This window comes from Pelodiscus sinensis, chromosome 3 (genome assembly GCF_052426305.1).
Source record: "Pelodiscus sinensis isolate ZL-2025 chromosome 3, ASM5242630v1, whole genome shotgun sequence".
In the NCBI taxonomy this organism is placed as follows: Eukaryota; Metazoa; Chordata; order Testudines; family Trionychidae; genus Pelodiscus; species Pelodiscus sinensis.
The window spans coordinates 33855858-33871153 of record NC_143054.1 but is presented as its reverse complement, the minus strand read 5'-3'; the positions used below and the strand labels follow the sequence as shown (position 1 = coordinate 33871153).

The 15296-nt window shown below is 42.5% G+C and overlaps 1 protein-coding gene across 2 annotated transcripts in view; it reads left to right on the top strand.

Annotated features, from left to right (window-relative positions):
* The window catches only part of DCDC2C (doublecortin domain containing 2C), a 128401-nt gene that overhangs the window by 100262 nt on the left and 12843 nt on the right, over positions 1-15296 (top strand). Inside the window, exons 10-11 of one of the 2 annotated variants that reach the window (XM_075923537.2) lie at positions 4756-4797; positions 10606-10675. In XM_075923537.2, coding sequence (XP_075779652.2) covers positions 4756-4797; positions 10606-10675 — 112 coding nt within the window. Of the gene's footprint in view, positions 1-4755; positions 4798-10603; positions 10676-15296 lie in introns of both variants that reach the window. The other variant, XM_089777059.1, reaches the window with a different exon arrangement.

Sequence of the window (15296 nt, the reverse complement as noted above, 5' to 3'; positions counted from 1 at the left end):
GAGCTTTTGTGGGCCAGACCCACTTCCTCAGATCAATATGTGGAAGAAAATCGGCACAACCATATATGCCAAAGTGATACAATAAAAAAAATGAACGCATGTGAAATTGACAAATCAAATTTTAGAACAGAGTGGGGTTAAGGGGGGGAAGGTTAGTGTCTGTGAGGTAATGACATAGGGATGATAATAAGGGAAGTTTCTGTGAGGTAATGACATTAGAGGTGATAATTGGGGACGCTATCTTTGTAATGGGTGAGATAATTAGAGTCTTTGTTTAAACCCATACATAAAGTGTCAAATTTAAGCATGAATGACAATTCTGAAGCTTCTGGTTGAAGTCTGGAATTAAAGTCTCTTTGAAGCAATATGCATGTTTTAAGGTCATTGAGGGAATGGTCAGTCTGGCTGAAATGGCAAGCAACGGCTTTCTCTCTGTGAGAGAGTCTTATGTCTGTTTTGTGTGCATTGATTCTTTGGCGAAGTGTCTGAGACGTTTGCCAATGTACATAGCAGACGGACACTTTAGGCACATGATGGCATAAATTATATTTCTGGATGAACAGGAATATGTGTTCTTGATCTTGTAATAGGCATGGTTAGGTCCAATAATGGTGTCAGCAGAGTAAATATGTGGACAAAGCTAGCACCGGGTTTTGTTGCAAGGGAAAGTTCCAGGCTTGGTATTAGTGTGGTATGTCCTGTGGTTGTTGGTAAGAATCATCTTGAGGTTAGGTGGTTGTCTATAGGAGACTATGGGTCTGTCTCCCAGAGCCTCTTGGAGTGTAGTATCCTGTTCCAGTATAGGTTGTAGTTTATTGATAATGCATTGGACGGGTTTAAGTTCGGGGCTATAGGTGATGACAAGTGGTGTTCTATTGTTGGTTTTCCTGGGTCTATCTTGAAGTAGATGGTTTCTGGATATTTGTCTGGCTCTTTCAATTTGTTTTTTTATTTCTCCGGATGGGTAATTGAGGTTTAAAAATGCTTGGTAGAGATCCTGAAGTTTCTGGTCTCTGTCAGTGGGATTAGAGCAGATGCGATTGTATCTAAGGGCTTGGATATAGACGATGGATTGTATGGTGTGTCCTGGATGGGAGCTGGAGGCATGTAGGTAACTGTAGGAGTCAGTGGGTTTTCTGTAGAGAGTGGTGTCTAATTTCCCATTGGTGAGTTGTACTGTGGTGTCAGAAAATGGATCTCTCGTGTAGAATGGTCCAGGCTGAGGTTGATGGTAGGGTGTAGGTTGTTAAAGTCTCTGTGGAATGTATCCAGTGTTTCTTGGCCATGGGTCCAGATCATAAAGATGCCATCGATGTAGCATAAGTAGAGAAAGGGTAAAAGGGGACGGGATCTGAGAAAACATTGTTCTAAGTCAGCCATAAAGATGTTAGCGTTCTGTGGGGTCATGTGGGTACCCATGGCTGTGCCGCTGATCTGGAGGTATAAGTTGTCCCCAAATTGGAAATAATTGTGGGTGAGAACAAAGTTACACAGGTCTGCTACCAGACTGGCAGTGGTATCCTCTGGGATAGTGTTTCTAATTGCTTGTAATCTGTCTTCATGTGGGATGTTGGTGTAGAGAGCTTCTACATCCATGGTAGCAAGGATGGCGTTATCAGGGAGGTTATCGATGTTTTGTAGTTTTCTCAGGAAGTCAGTAGTATCTCGGAGATAGCTGGGAGTGTTGGTTGCGTAGGGTTTGAGAAGAGAGTAATGTCATTACCTCACAGAAACTTCCCCTATTATCACCTCTATGTCATTACCTCATAGACACTAACCTTCCCTCCTCAACCCAACTCTGTTCTAAAATTTGATTTGTCAATTTCACATGTGTTCATTTTTTTGATTGTATCACTATGGTATATATGGTTGTGCCGATTTTCTTCCACATATTAATCTGAGGAAGTGGGTCTGGCCCACGAAAGCTCATCACCTAATAAACCATCTTGTTAGTCTTTAAAGTGCTACATAATTCCGTCTTTTGTTTAAACCAACTAATGTAGCTTTAGTCCTAGGTTGGATCCAAAACTGGGATGGATCTATTTTCTTCTTTTGGTTTTGATGCCACTGAAATCTCACAAGAACATCTGATCCGATTAGAGATAAATTATTCAAAAGCAGTTGAAATCTTTCAGAATCATCTGAACTAAAGATATTTCTGTCATTTAGGACTGCAGTTTTACAGTAACAGTTCATAAAATTTCAGTTGCTTTTGAACCATCCTTGACTGATACTTGAACCTGGCCTATACCTAATCTAAACATCCCTTCTGTAACCCATTTGTACTATAAGTTAAAATGCAATACATTTTTAGTAATTTAACATGTCCTTAATTTTAAAACCAAGTGACTAAACTTAGTTTGTAAATCAATATTTAGGCACCTAAATAAGTAGTTTGATTTTCCAAAGTGCTGAGCATCAAGCAGCTCACATAGAAGGCAAGGAAAGTAGCTAGCTGTTGAGCGCTTTTGGAACTCAGGCCATGTATTTGTACAAACCTCAGAGTAGGCATTTATTTTTGAATATCTTGGGCTATATTTTACTTCTATTTTTATTTAAAAAGATTGTTAAAGAAAGTGCTAACTTACTGTTGTGCAGTATACACTGTGGCAGAAATCGTAGCCCCATAGAAGTCAGTGGGATGTTGCTATTGATTTCAGTAGGGCTAGGATCTCATCCTGTGTGTAGCTCATTAAGAGGGAGTTGTTAATCTGCAAAGCATTGCTGCTGTATCAGTGCCTTCCCCTTTGGGCACTACCAACAGAAAAATGGATCATACACTCTAGTAATAAGAACAGAATACTGTGCAAAGGAGTCCAAGATTATCTTCCAAAGGGCAGTTCTATACTTCCTCCTACGCTGATCTAACTTACGTTGATGAAGGGTGTAAAAAGCCCTCTTTCCTAAGCAATGCAAGATTTCTGCTTTCCACAACAGTGCTATGTCAATAGGAGACGCTTTCCCGCCAACACAGCTTCTGCTGAGATGGAATAATTATAACGATGGGAGAGCACTCACATTGGCATAGCGCATCTTTACCAGAAGTGCAACAGTGGTGCAATTGCGTTAATGCAGCTGCACTGATATAGCTCTGTAGTATAGACTTGCCCCAGTTCTCCCATTAACTGGCAGTGCGACTATGGACAAGGTCAGCTTGTGCACCTACAACTCCTGTCCCCTGCTGGGGCTCAGAGCAGAGCAGGCAGGCTGAAAGTGAGACAGGTGCAGCCTTCTGGACCTGTGGGTCAGGAGGCGGAGCAGAGAGCAGGGGATTGGGATCCCAAGTGCTGGTAGGTAAAGCAGGGGACTAGGAGACTGGGCCCACTGGGGCCAGTAGGCAGAACAGGGGGCCAGGGGATTGGGGCCACTGGGGCTGGGAAGCAGAGCAGGTGATGGCAGGGGGATTGGGGCTGCTATGACCAGGAGGCACGAAAGGGGCGGGGGGATTGGCTTAATCCAAGATTTTTTAAAATGGGTGCCTAAAGTTAGGGTCTCTTAATCCCTTATTTGGGTGCCTTATTATGCATTTGGGATTTTAAAACCCTATTTTGCAAATTTTGGATTTAGAAGTTGCAAATAAACTGATCAGACACAAGTCCTATGCAGGGAACATGGACCACAAATGAAGGACGCACACAAATGAAATCTAGAGTCTTTTTCAGTAATAACTCAAATAAAGTCAGGATATGGGAGTTAGTTCTTAACTGGCATTGTGTGGAAGAAATGGAGAGTCATCTAGATTTATTATGCCACTGGCCAAAAACAGACACCGGGAAGAGGAAGCTAAATATAATGTCAAATACAAGTCTACTGAGAGATCTGATACACTGAGGAGTTTTCTGATTAGCAAACACATAAATTAAAAATCTGAAAGCTGTTAGGGATTTGTGTTCGTCTAGAACAGTTCTGAGCAAGGACTTCTTTATTTGTGAAAAGATCCTTTGCAAGAAACTGAAAATCACCCATCAATCTGAATATTGAGGACTGAAATGAAATGTGTGCCCTTGTTTCACTTGAAGGGATACTGCTTAAGAGGAAGAAAAAAGAATTTTGAAGAAACATGTAGAGTTTCTGTTCCTTTATATGACCTTTAACAATCATAACAAATCAAATCCAGATGTATTTACAGTTTAGTTTGAGAAAAAAATAAGTAAAAGCTGAGTAAGGGCCTTTGGCTACATGTCTGTGTCTGATTATACTTTCAGTGTACTCCACTATGATTATTATACTGCTTCTGATATAGTTGCAATGGATATTTTTAAAATACCCTTTTATTCCAACTTCCAGTTTTATATGTTTAGATCCATATGCAGCTGTAAGCCTCTCTGAAGGTGCATTTTGCCAGGAGTCTCAGGGATCAAAGTGTGGCATTTGCACTTCTTTGAAAGGATGAAGTGTATGTTCCACTCTGCTGTCTTTACCTGGCTAGCTCTTACAATTTGCAGATGTGAGGAGAGAAGACTTCTCCCTAGTCCCTTCCATCCTCTCACTGCCGAGACACAAGACTCTAACGGTCTATTCACAAGGTGATCTCAAGGCTGAGATTTCAGAATGCTTCTGCTTGAAAAGAGGATAATCCCGCGGATTTGCCTATTCCAAAGTCTACATTAGCATCCCTTTTCCGGAAAGGGGTGCCAATGTAGACACAGCCTTTGTGTGTGAGATTAAAACTGAGAGCAAAGAATGAGTGATAAATGTTAGTAATGGGACTGCAACTGAAAGTGCAAGGGACTGAATGGTGTATTTTTTTTATAGGTTGAGGAAGATGGCAATCCATATGAGGATATTGAAAAAAAGGTTTGTATAAAAAATAATGCTAAGTTATTTTTTTCCTGTACAGGAAAGGAAATATGTAACAGTAAGCAGACTATAGTACTGTAGATTGGAGGGAATTTATATGTATTTGTAACTGTGTGATGAGCAATATTTCAACTAGAAAACAATATATCACAAGCGCAATAGTACTCCTAAGGGTATGTCTACTCTAGCCCCCTAGTTCGAACTAGGGAGGCGAATGTAGGCATTCGAAGTTGCAAATGCAGCCCGGGATTTAAATATACCGGGCTTTATTTACATCTTCCCATCCGGTCGCCATTTTTTTTTTGAAATTTACAAGTCCGGACTAACTGACCGCGTCTACACGCCGCAGGGACCCGGTAGTTCTAATTAAAGCTCTAGTTCGAACTACCCGTTAAACCTCATTCCAGGAGGAATAATAGGTAGTTCGAACTAGGGCTTTAATTCGAACTACCAGGTCCCTGCCACATGTAGACACGGGCAGTTAGTCCGGACTTGTAAATTTCAAAAAATGGCGACCGGACGGGAAGATGCAAATCAAGCATGGGATATTTAAATCCCAGGCTTGATTTGCAACTTCAAATGCCTACATCAGCCTCCCTAATTTGAACTAGGGGGCTAGTGTAGACATACCCTACTTGTTGTGGGCTAGACTGCATTGTGACCACATACGTAAATGAATAACTATGGGCTATTCATTTGAGTAAATTACATATTAACAAAAGTTGTTCAGTCTAGCCCTGCTTGGGGCAGAAAGGTAGCTTGATTGCTTATAGATTGTAAGCTCTTTGGGGCAGGTCCCATCTTTTGTTCTCTTTGAAGTAGCAGCTGGAAGTTCGAGGCCCCTTTGAATTGCCAGGCCCTGGGGAAACTGTCTCCTTTAGTCGTTCCCCCCTCCCCCTCCACACACACACTTTTGGTGAGCCTGGCCTGTGGAGAATCCAGTTTGAACTAGTATAGGTGAACCTCCCCAATAGGCGGTATTTTCTGGAGGTATTACAAACGAGTGAATCTGCTGGATCCCTCCCTCCTCCTGCCCATTTTTAGTATCTATTCTTGGTATCTGGAGGACTGTGGTGCCTTTTCCCTCATGGAAATACATACGATCCCTGGCTCACAGTGACACAGAAATGATATTGTAGGAAATTGCCATATTCAGCACAAGTACTTTTTCTAAATACACACAATACTTAACATTATACAGAGTTTACCATTTTGTTTTACAAACATTAAGTTGGGGGGAGGGATAGCTCAGTGGTTTGAGCATTGATCTGCTAAACCCAGGATTGTGAGATTAATCCTTGTTGGGGGCATGTATGGATCTGGGGCAAATCTGTCAGGGATTGTGCTTGCCCTTGCCATGAGGGTAGGGGAGTGGATTAGATGACCTCTGAAGGTCCCTTCCAGCTCTATGAGATGGTATATCTCCATATATCTTATTATTCTTTAACAGGAATTGGTTTCATTGTGCCACTGTCTACAGTCAATCACATCTTAACATCTAAGTGAAATAGATTATATGTAATACTTGAATAATTTTTATAAGGTGCAGTGCATTCATATTTGGATGCTTTATTTTGCATTACTGTTGGTCAGCACCAGGAGCATACAGTAAAACCTGAGTGTGTGTGTGACAGGGTACACTAGGCCCTTTGAAGCCTCCAAGGGGTGTCCCTGTGATCCTACCACATCTGCCTCAGAAAAGGGGAAGCAAGGGTGAGTCTTCCAGGCCTGCCTGGCCTGATTGGCTTTTTCCCCACAGCCAATCAGACAGCTGAAGGCTCAATTAAAAAGAGCTGCAGGACCTGAGCAGATCATTTGTTGATAAGGCCAGAAGGATGAAGAGGAAGAGGTTATGTGGCAGTGCCCAAAACCTGGAGAAGGGGATAAGGTTCATGTAGAAGCCCAAGCACTGGGCTGGCATTTAAAGGGTTGTAGGGCTGATGATTCTGTAGAAGGACAATTATTTGTTAGACTTTGTTACCCCAGGAAGGAGACTGAACTTGAGGGAGTGATCTGGATGGAGCTGGGCCAATAAAAACTGATATGGTAAAAGGTATCCAGCAAGGAAGGTCGGGGGCACTGCTTTATACTAGGGCAGATACAGACTTAGAGATAGCTCAGAAGGGCCTGAGGATTGAACCCAGAGACAGACTAAAGACTAACAAGGGCACAAGGATAAGCCCTGTTAGACCTTTTACCCTGGAAGGGATTTGTTGGTATATAGATATTGTGTGTGACTTGACCAATAGGCTGTGTCACTGACGTCTCACCTGAGAGCTCACATGGGGTGTTGACAGCAGCAACCAACTGGAGGTTCTCACAGAAGAGAGTTCACAATAGTGAGTTGTGATATTTCCAAGAATGATTTGTTTAAGTCTGTTTCTCTATGTTAGAAACATAATCATACATGCTGTGTCCTCTGGGAATTTTAGCATTGAAAACTTGGCCTGAAATGTACAATTACCCATTGTTAGGAGGGAATATCTTCCTATAATATACAAAAATTACTTAATAAAACTGCATTAGTAGGATTAAATATGATAATCTGTCAAACATTTGTTGAATTCAGAATGATTTTTTGTGTTTCAGAAATAGTAAATAAATTAAACAAATATGCTGTAGCCAATTAACAGTCACCAATTCAGGAAAGCATCTTATTCAATGTACTACTTAAGCATGTTCTTAACTATTAAGCATGTGCTTGAGTGTCATTGATGTCAAGGGGACTCAGATAAATGCTCAGAATTAATCATGACCATGAGTTCTGTAGGACTAAGGACAAAGTAAAGCACACGTGTAAGTTCTTTCTTGACACAAGGCTTTAAACAACTTTGTGTGTGTGTATTAACATACATCCCCAGCATGATTATCCTTTAGTACAGAATTCTGCTTTCAGCTATACCATCTGTAATTTATGGGGTGTGGATCTGTGCTTATTTCTAGATTTTAAGAATTCAAATTCAAATAAGTTTATCATATCTATTCCCTTCCATAATCTCAGCAATATTTGTGGAACACATATATTAAATAATATTAATTTTCAAAAACAGCAGGTATATGATACATAAATGCTTCAGGGAAACTCTTAAGAGGGTAAAGTGGAGAAGAGTTTAATACTCAGGCAGGGAATATGATAAAAGTAGTATTTGGAATGTATATTTGAAATAGATTTGCAGGATTTATCTTAGAACTGCCAATAAAGCTCAGAGTGTTTGATAAAGTGTCTCTCGCACAGAAAATTTGTGATTAAAAAATCAAAGCCATGTTGATTTTGTTTATTGACTTTATAATATGTTGCCAACACAGTATCTTTAATTATTTTCTCCACTTAGTTTCTTCATACTGTTCTGTGGATAAAAGTATGTTAGTGCTTCCATGAAGACAAGGTCACTATTGATCACCTAGACATTGTATACACTAAGCATCAGTCATCAATAATGCTAACCAGGAAAACAATAAAGAGAACATTCAAAAGTGAACTTTTAAATGACCTATCCATCCATTTAGGTTTTTATCCATATTCATTAGCATATCAACTTAGAGGACTATCAAGTATTAATGGAACAATTAGAGCAGTTACAGGGGCCATCTTCTAATTATCCCCAAGGGGAGGTTCTTAGCTTCAGACCCTGCCCTGTCCCACTCCATGTCTTCCCCCATAACTCCGCCCTGTTTCTTCCCATCCCCACTCTACCTCAACCCCACCCGGCCTCATTGGCAGTGCTGGGAGAAGCAGAGCAATGTGGCTGAGTTTCCTGTGCTTCCCCAGCCATATCACTCTGCTTCCCACTGGTGAGTGCGGGGGTGGTACTGCCCTGACCCTGGCTGTGGTGCACCTGGAAAGCAGAGTGAGCTGAGGCTGCTTTGCGCTGCTCCCCTGTTGCTGCTGGCGAGTGCAGGAGGGCTGGATCTCTGCGGTGGGTGCTAGGCCTCCCCACTAGTCCTCTTAGTTGCTGGCTGGCCCTTCCCAGCCACTGTGTATGGAGGGCATGTGATCCCTCATGCTCTCCACGCGTCACCCCTTCCTGGAGCACCCGTGGAATTGGCTCCTATGAGAGCATTGGTGCAGAAATGGGAGGCCTGCTCCTCAGGAGGAAAACGTGTTTCTTTGGGAAGGCACAAAGAAACTGGGATCCTGTAGGACTTGCCACAGTAATAGTGGGAATGAAATAAAAATAGTGTGGGTATTGCAGTGTGGTATGAGACTAGGATTACATAAAACAACATGGATGCCATTACCTGCTGCCATCCCTCTTCAATCGGCCAGCTATAAAGACAATACTGCCACCAGCAGAAGCACCTTGCCACCCTCACTTCTGATGGCTTTCACAGTGAGCCATAGGAGTGAGGGGGGAGAGGGAGCATGACAAATTCTATGAATGGTAAGAGTGACTGTGATGGGCTGGGTCACAGAGATCTCCTTGAGACTGTCACCTGATGGCCTGATTGTACCACTGAGCCCACCTACCTAACCAATGAGGTGCCCACCATCTTGTCATTGTGAACTAGAAGCCCTGGGTTCCCCCAGCAAAGAGTTGGGGTCACAGACCATAGCAGAGCAACACAAACACTCAGAGCAGCTTAGCTCTGGGAAGGCTCAGTCAAAGGGACTTGACACAGCATCCAGGTACACAGCCCTAAAGGGACAAAACCCCAAATAGATCTTTACCACTGCATAAAGTTTACATTCATGATCCAGCATGATTTTAGTTAGCCAGATGTCCACTTATCATGAGTGAGGCCAAGTTTCCCATTGTCTCATAAAGTTTGTTTTCAGCCACCAGTTCTGGCTTTCAGTGTTCTATGCTGTTATTTAGCTCTAATTTACCCCTAAATGTCTTCTCAGAGTCCAGTAAGCAGTGGAAATGTTGGTAATGCTGCTAGACAATATTGACCTCTCATGGTTTGGTAAATTCTCTGGTTCGGTACTGGTCAGGTCCCAAAGGTGCCTGACTACAGTGGTTCAACCTGTATAGAATTTCCGTAGGGAGGGAAGTCTTTGTTCAGTTCCCCATATCCCTGTGGAAAAGTACAACGTTCAAGATGGATTCCAACACCAGATGGCATGGTCACATGTCTTCATAGGACCAATCATAGTCTGGGCTTACAGGAAAAGCAAGACTGTTCACAGAACTTTGTCCCAAATACCAGGCCATTAAGTTTCTTAAGTGCTGTTAATGACCCTCACTCAGTATGCTTAGATCACTAAACTGGTTAATACATCATAATGCTAACTTCAAATACAGGAATGATGCATGCACACAAACAGAATATACACATTCAGGGGAGTACAAGCTCTCTAATGATAGGTCTCATGTTACATTTATCAAACAGATATTTGAGTTAGGCATATTCATATTCAAAAACATATTTCCATTAAAATACTGGGGCACAACATCACAGAGGTGTGACAGGAAGTTTGCACTCACTTAGGAGTTTGCTATCATAGTTCCCCGTCAGGAAGCATTTCTTTAGATCTAGCCTTCTATGATTCCATTCAGTTATTCCAAATTACACCCTAATAATTTTGGAGCAAATTCTTTTTGGGAAATGTTCTGGACATGCCACTGACTTTAGTGGGGATTGCTTTTGTATGTCAAGAATATCATTTTGTATGTCAAGAATTTAAATTGTGTTTGAATTTGGTTTTTTGTGTGCTTCAGATATTTATAGACTGCCAGCAAGTCTTCCCTCATTTTCTTGTAGCCATTCTATACGTTAGTTTTTTTAATTTTCTGATGTAAATTGGTCTGTCACGATGTCTGAACCGGTTGCATAGAAAAATACTAATGATTTGTATTTCAGGAAAAGAAGAAAGAATGGAGCTTCAAGAATATGTTTGGATTCTTTCTCAAAAAGCCTGCAGAATCTAAAGGTATGTTACATAGTTATTGATAGATTAGAAAGAACTTCATGTGCAAGACAAATTTAGAACAGAAAACTGTAGTGCAATTAACCTAAGTTTGTGTTATATGTAGCAGACTTTTGCCTTTCTGCGTAAACATTGTCAGTGAAATCTTGAATTGTAGGTTTCATACACTGAACCATGTAGGTTAGGAATCTCTTGAATCAGCAGATTTGGAATGTGTGCTGCAAGCTTGCATACATAAGTATATTGAACTGGCCGATGAGGGTCTAAGTATGAGTGAAACAAGAAGTTAGCATCAGTTTTTCTCTTGTTGCTCAATTATGAATTTGCTCTTTTCCGGTTTGCTAGCCAATTTTATTTCAAAGTTATTTTATGCTCTCTAGCTAATAAGTTGGGGTATGTCTACACTACCCCGCTAGTTTGAACTAGCGGGGGTAATGTAGCATCCGCAATTGCAAATGAAGCCCGGGATTTGAATTTCCCGGGCTTCATTTGCATGAAGCCGGCCGGCGCCATTTTTAAATGCCGGCTAGTTCGAACCCCGTGCCGTGCAGCTACACGCGGCACGGTGTAGCTAGTTCGGATTAGGCTTCTAATCCGAACTAGCTGTACTCCTCGTGGAATGAGGCTTCCTAATCCACGAGGAGTACAGCTAGTTCGGATTAGAAGCCTAATCCGAATTAGCTACTCAGTGCCGCATGTAGCCGCACGGCACGGGGTTCGAACTAGCTGGCATTTAAAAATGGCGCCGGCCGGCTTCATGCAAATGAAGCCCGGGAAATTCAAATCCCGGGCTTCATTTGCAATTGCGGATGACTACATTACCCCCGCTAGTTCGAACTAGCGGGGTAGTGTAGACATACCTTTGGTTAATGCCATGGGCACTTTTAGTGACACATGCCTATGTGAAATATCTAGTACTGGTGATCAAGGTAGTGATTCTACTACTGTCATGGGTTGCCAGCTAGCCTCGTCAAATGTAAAAAAGGCCACGTGCATAAATCCCCCCTGCTTTTACATAGCCTCTGTATAAGCAAGATCTTCGCAATACTTTCTAAGTGGTACCAACTGGGTCCTTGCATGCCCAGGCAAATTCTGCAAAGACTCTTAAAGCAGTATGGGAAGAAGTGTAGTGAACCTGTCCTGGCACCAGTGGTACAAGTAATATCCATTTCTTACTGTTATGGAGGGAGCATCAGCTAAGGGGAGGCAGGTGACCTTCCATGTGATGCCATCCTCAGTCTGGGCCCCCCATACTGCTTCCAGAGCCCTTGCAGAATTTGCCTGGGCATTCAAGAACCTTCCCCAGGATGCCCTTTACCTGGGGGTCATGGGGTGTGCCCCCCTCTTGCTGCACTGGAGACTTTGGGAACGGAGCAGAACATGGGGCCATTGAGCAGCCCCATGCTGGCAGCTCTTCCAGTTTGGTTGCTGTACTGCCCCCATCCTTCCTCACAGCCATGTCAGGGAGGAGCTGCCAGCATTCTGCTCCTTTCTCCACTGCAGTTTCTAGGAGAGCCTTGCAGTCCAGGACTGTCCCGGGAACTGCAGCGAGAAAAGGAGCAGAACCCCCAGCCCTGCCCTTTCACAGAGCTGCATCTCCATTTGTGTACAGCAGGACAGGCCACTGGAGGAGCTGCCAGCATGCTTCTTCCCCAGCACTCCTCCAAGCGAGAAAAGGAGCAGAACCCCAGCCACATCATTCAAACAATGGAGTGAGCCTCCCAAGACAAGTTCAGGAATGTATCAAGGGAGGTGCAAGCTGTATGCTTTTTGAAAAGGAGCCCTTGATAGCTGGGGCTCATGTAAAAGCATTGGGCAAACCTGGGAGGTGGGTCTAAAAAGGGCAGCTGGAGCATCAGCACCCCAAGCCAGCAGCCAGAGCTCCCCAACTAAGTTTGGGCTCTTCTCCCCACCCACATGGATGCCTCACTGCGAGGTAGTCCAGGCTAGCGCTGTCCTTCTCTCAGTCCCTCACTTGGAGGTGGCAGGGCTCTGGCTGTCAGGCTCAGGGTGGCAGCAGCAGTGCAGAAGTAAGAGTGGCAATGGGGAGTTGTGACTGCTGTAAAAAGTGAAACTGACAAGCACTTTTCATGTTGCCTTCCTTACTTCTGCACTGCTGCTGGCAGCCTGAGTCTGATAGCCAGAGCCCTGCCACCTCCAAGTGAGGGACTGAGAGGACAGCACTAGCCTGGGCTACCTCGTGGTGAGGGCTACCAGCATCTGCTACCTTGCTGCTGCTCTCTGCTCTGCATTAAGAACTGGTTTGCTGTGTGTGCATGTAAAAGATACAAAGAAAGGGAGTGAGGCACAGTCACTTAAGTCCACTGCTCTAGAGGACTCATTGAACAATTCCACCTTGACAGCTATAACTGAGCCCTAGCTCTTGCCAGTTGTCTTGGGAATGCATGCCACTGGAGCACAAGTCAATGAGAAAGAAAATATAGATGGTGTGACAACTCATCACCACCAAAAATAATTCATGCCTAAGATCTGATGACATAGGGAACTCAGCATTACAGTCCGTGCCATGAAGAACTTGGTTCTGATGGCATTCCTGCAGAAATATTCAAGTATGGAGGTGAGATCCTGCTCCAGTGATTGCATGGGTTACTTCTCAATGCATGGAGTACTGAAGACATATCATAACCCTTGAAAGATACCACCATTGTCACCATATACAAGAGGAAAAGAGAAAAGTCCAATTGTGGTAACTGTTGCAGAATCTCAATACTCTTCATGGCTGAAAAGGTTCTGACTAAAGTACTCTTTGATCATCTGCTGTGCAACACCACCAACTTCATATTAATGGAATTGCAATACAGCTTTGGGCCAACACGAGGTTCAGATGACTTGATATCAATAGTCCATCAGATGTATAAGAAATGCAGAAAAAAAGCAATGGACTTTTACACTATCTCTATTGATCTGGCTAAAGCATTTGAAACCATCTAATTGTTTTTTAAGATTTGTTGTCCAGAAAAATTCACCAACATTCTGAGACTCTTTTCTGATGGAATGCTTGGATGAGTCTATGTAGATGGTGTTCTGTCTGACCTATTTCTTAATACTAATGGTATTAAGCAAGGCTGCATTACTGGACCACTCTTGTTCGATTTCTTCTCTGCAACAATGCTTGATGATGCTACAAAAGACATAAATGCTGTATTAGGATAAGTTTATCAGGAAAACTATTTAATCTGAACAGGCTGCAATCTTCTATGAAGGTATTGAAGGCAATTATTTATGAGCTGCTGTATGCTGATGACTGTGTTCTATAGATATATACTCTAGAAGATATACAATGGATTACAGACAGATTTGCAGAGTCTGCAGAAGGGTATGGGCTGACAATCAATCTGAAAGAGACAGAGGTCATGTATCAACCTGTACCAGGGGAACGCAACATGAAACCAAAAGTCACTATCAGCAACACACAGCTGAATGCTGTTATAGACTTTTGCTATCTTGATAGTATATTTTCAAATGATGTTACTGTAGACAAGGAGCTGACAAGTTGTACCAACAAGACCAATTCATCATTTGTCAGACTAAAAGGCAGTCTGGCAGCAACATGTTATTAAGCTTCGAACTAAGTTAAACTCTGTAAAGTTGTTGTGCTGTCCAACTTGTTGTATAACTGTAAGACCCTGGACTTGCTAGATGTATCATGTTAAGCTGCCAGATAAATTCCACAATGTCTGTGTGCCATACCCTGCATCAAGTATGGCAGATAAAATTACCATTAATGAGAGTCTTGAATGTAGTCAATGATATCCCAAAGTAGCTACCCAGCATCTTCACAAGCTGCCTCTTATTTTGAAATATTTTTTGAAATAACAGGCGCTCTATTTTGTCATCGCGGTAAACCTTGTTGCACAGGGGATAAGGGTTAGCTTGAAATAACGCGTTATTTCGAAATTTGGTGCTGTATAGGTGCACCAAATTTCAAAATAGCCTATTTTGAAATAGATTCAAAATAAGATACACAATTTGCACAGCACCCTGTGTGCAGGGTTTCAGCTTCTGTGCCAGGCAATGGGGCTTGGGCTTGGGCCTTAGCTATCTAATTAAAATGGGATTGCATTCTACTTTGGGGTCCTGAACCACAGTTGAGAACAGCTGCCTTAAATAATTTTTTGACTATTCAGTTTGCTGAAAATTTCATTTTCAGTGCAGTGTGAATTATTTCAATTGTCAGCAAACTGAAGAATCCATTATTTGCACAGTTCTAGGTACTAGTGGTAACATGGATTGGTTTGCAATACGATTGCAATATTGTTTGTTCTCTGTGTTGGTAGCTTTACTGATGTGCCTAATAGCATATTATGGAACACACACCATTACTCAAATATAGATTTCATTTGTCTTCAGTCTTTGGTTGGCTTGCTATGAGTAGATGAGAGGGATGTGTCAGAAATGTACTAACAACATAAAGAGTGCTTTCATTATTTTTTTGACATGTGGAAGCAGAGTCATATACACGAGGGGTCGCCAACCTTTTTAAGCACAAAATCACTTTTTGAATTTGTCAGTTCTCAAACCCAAGTACCCCTGCTCCATCCCTTTGCTGAGGACCCACCCTCCTCACTCTGTGAAGATGGGGTACAGGGGAGAGGGACAGAGT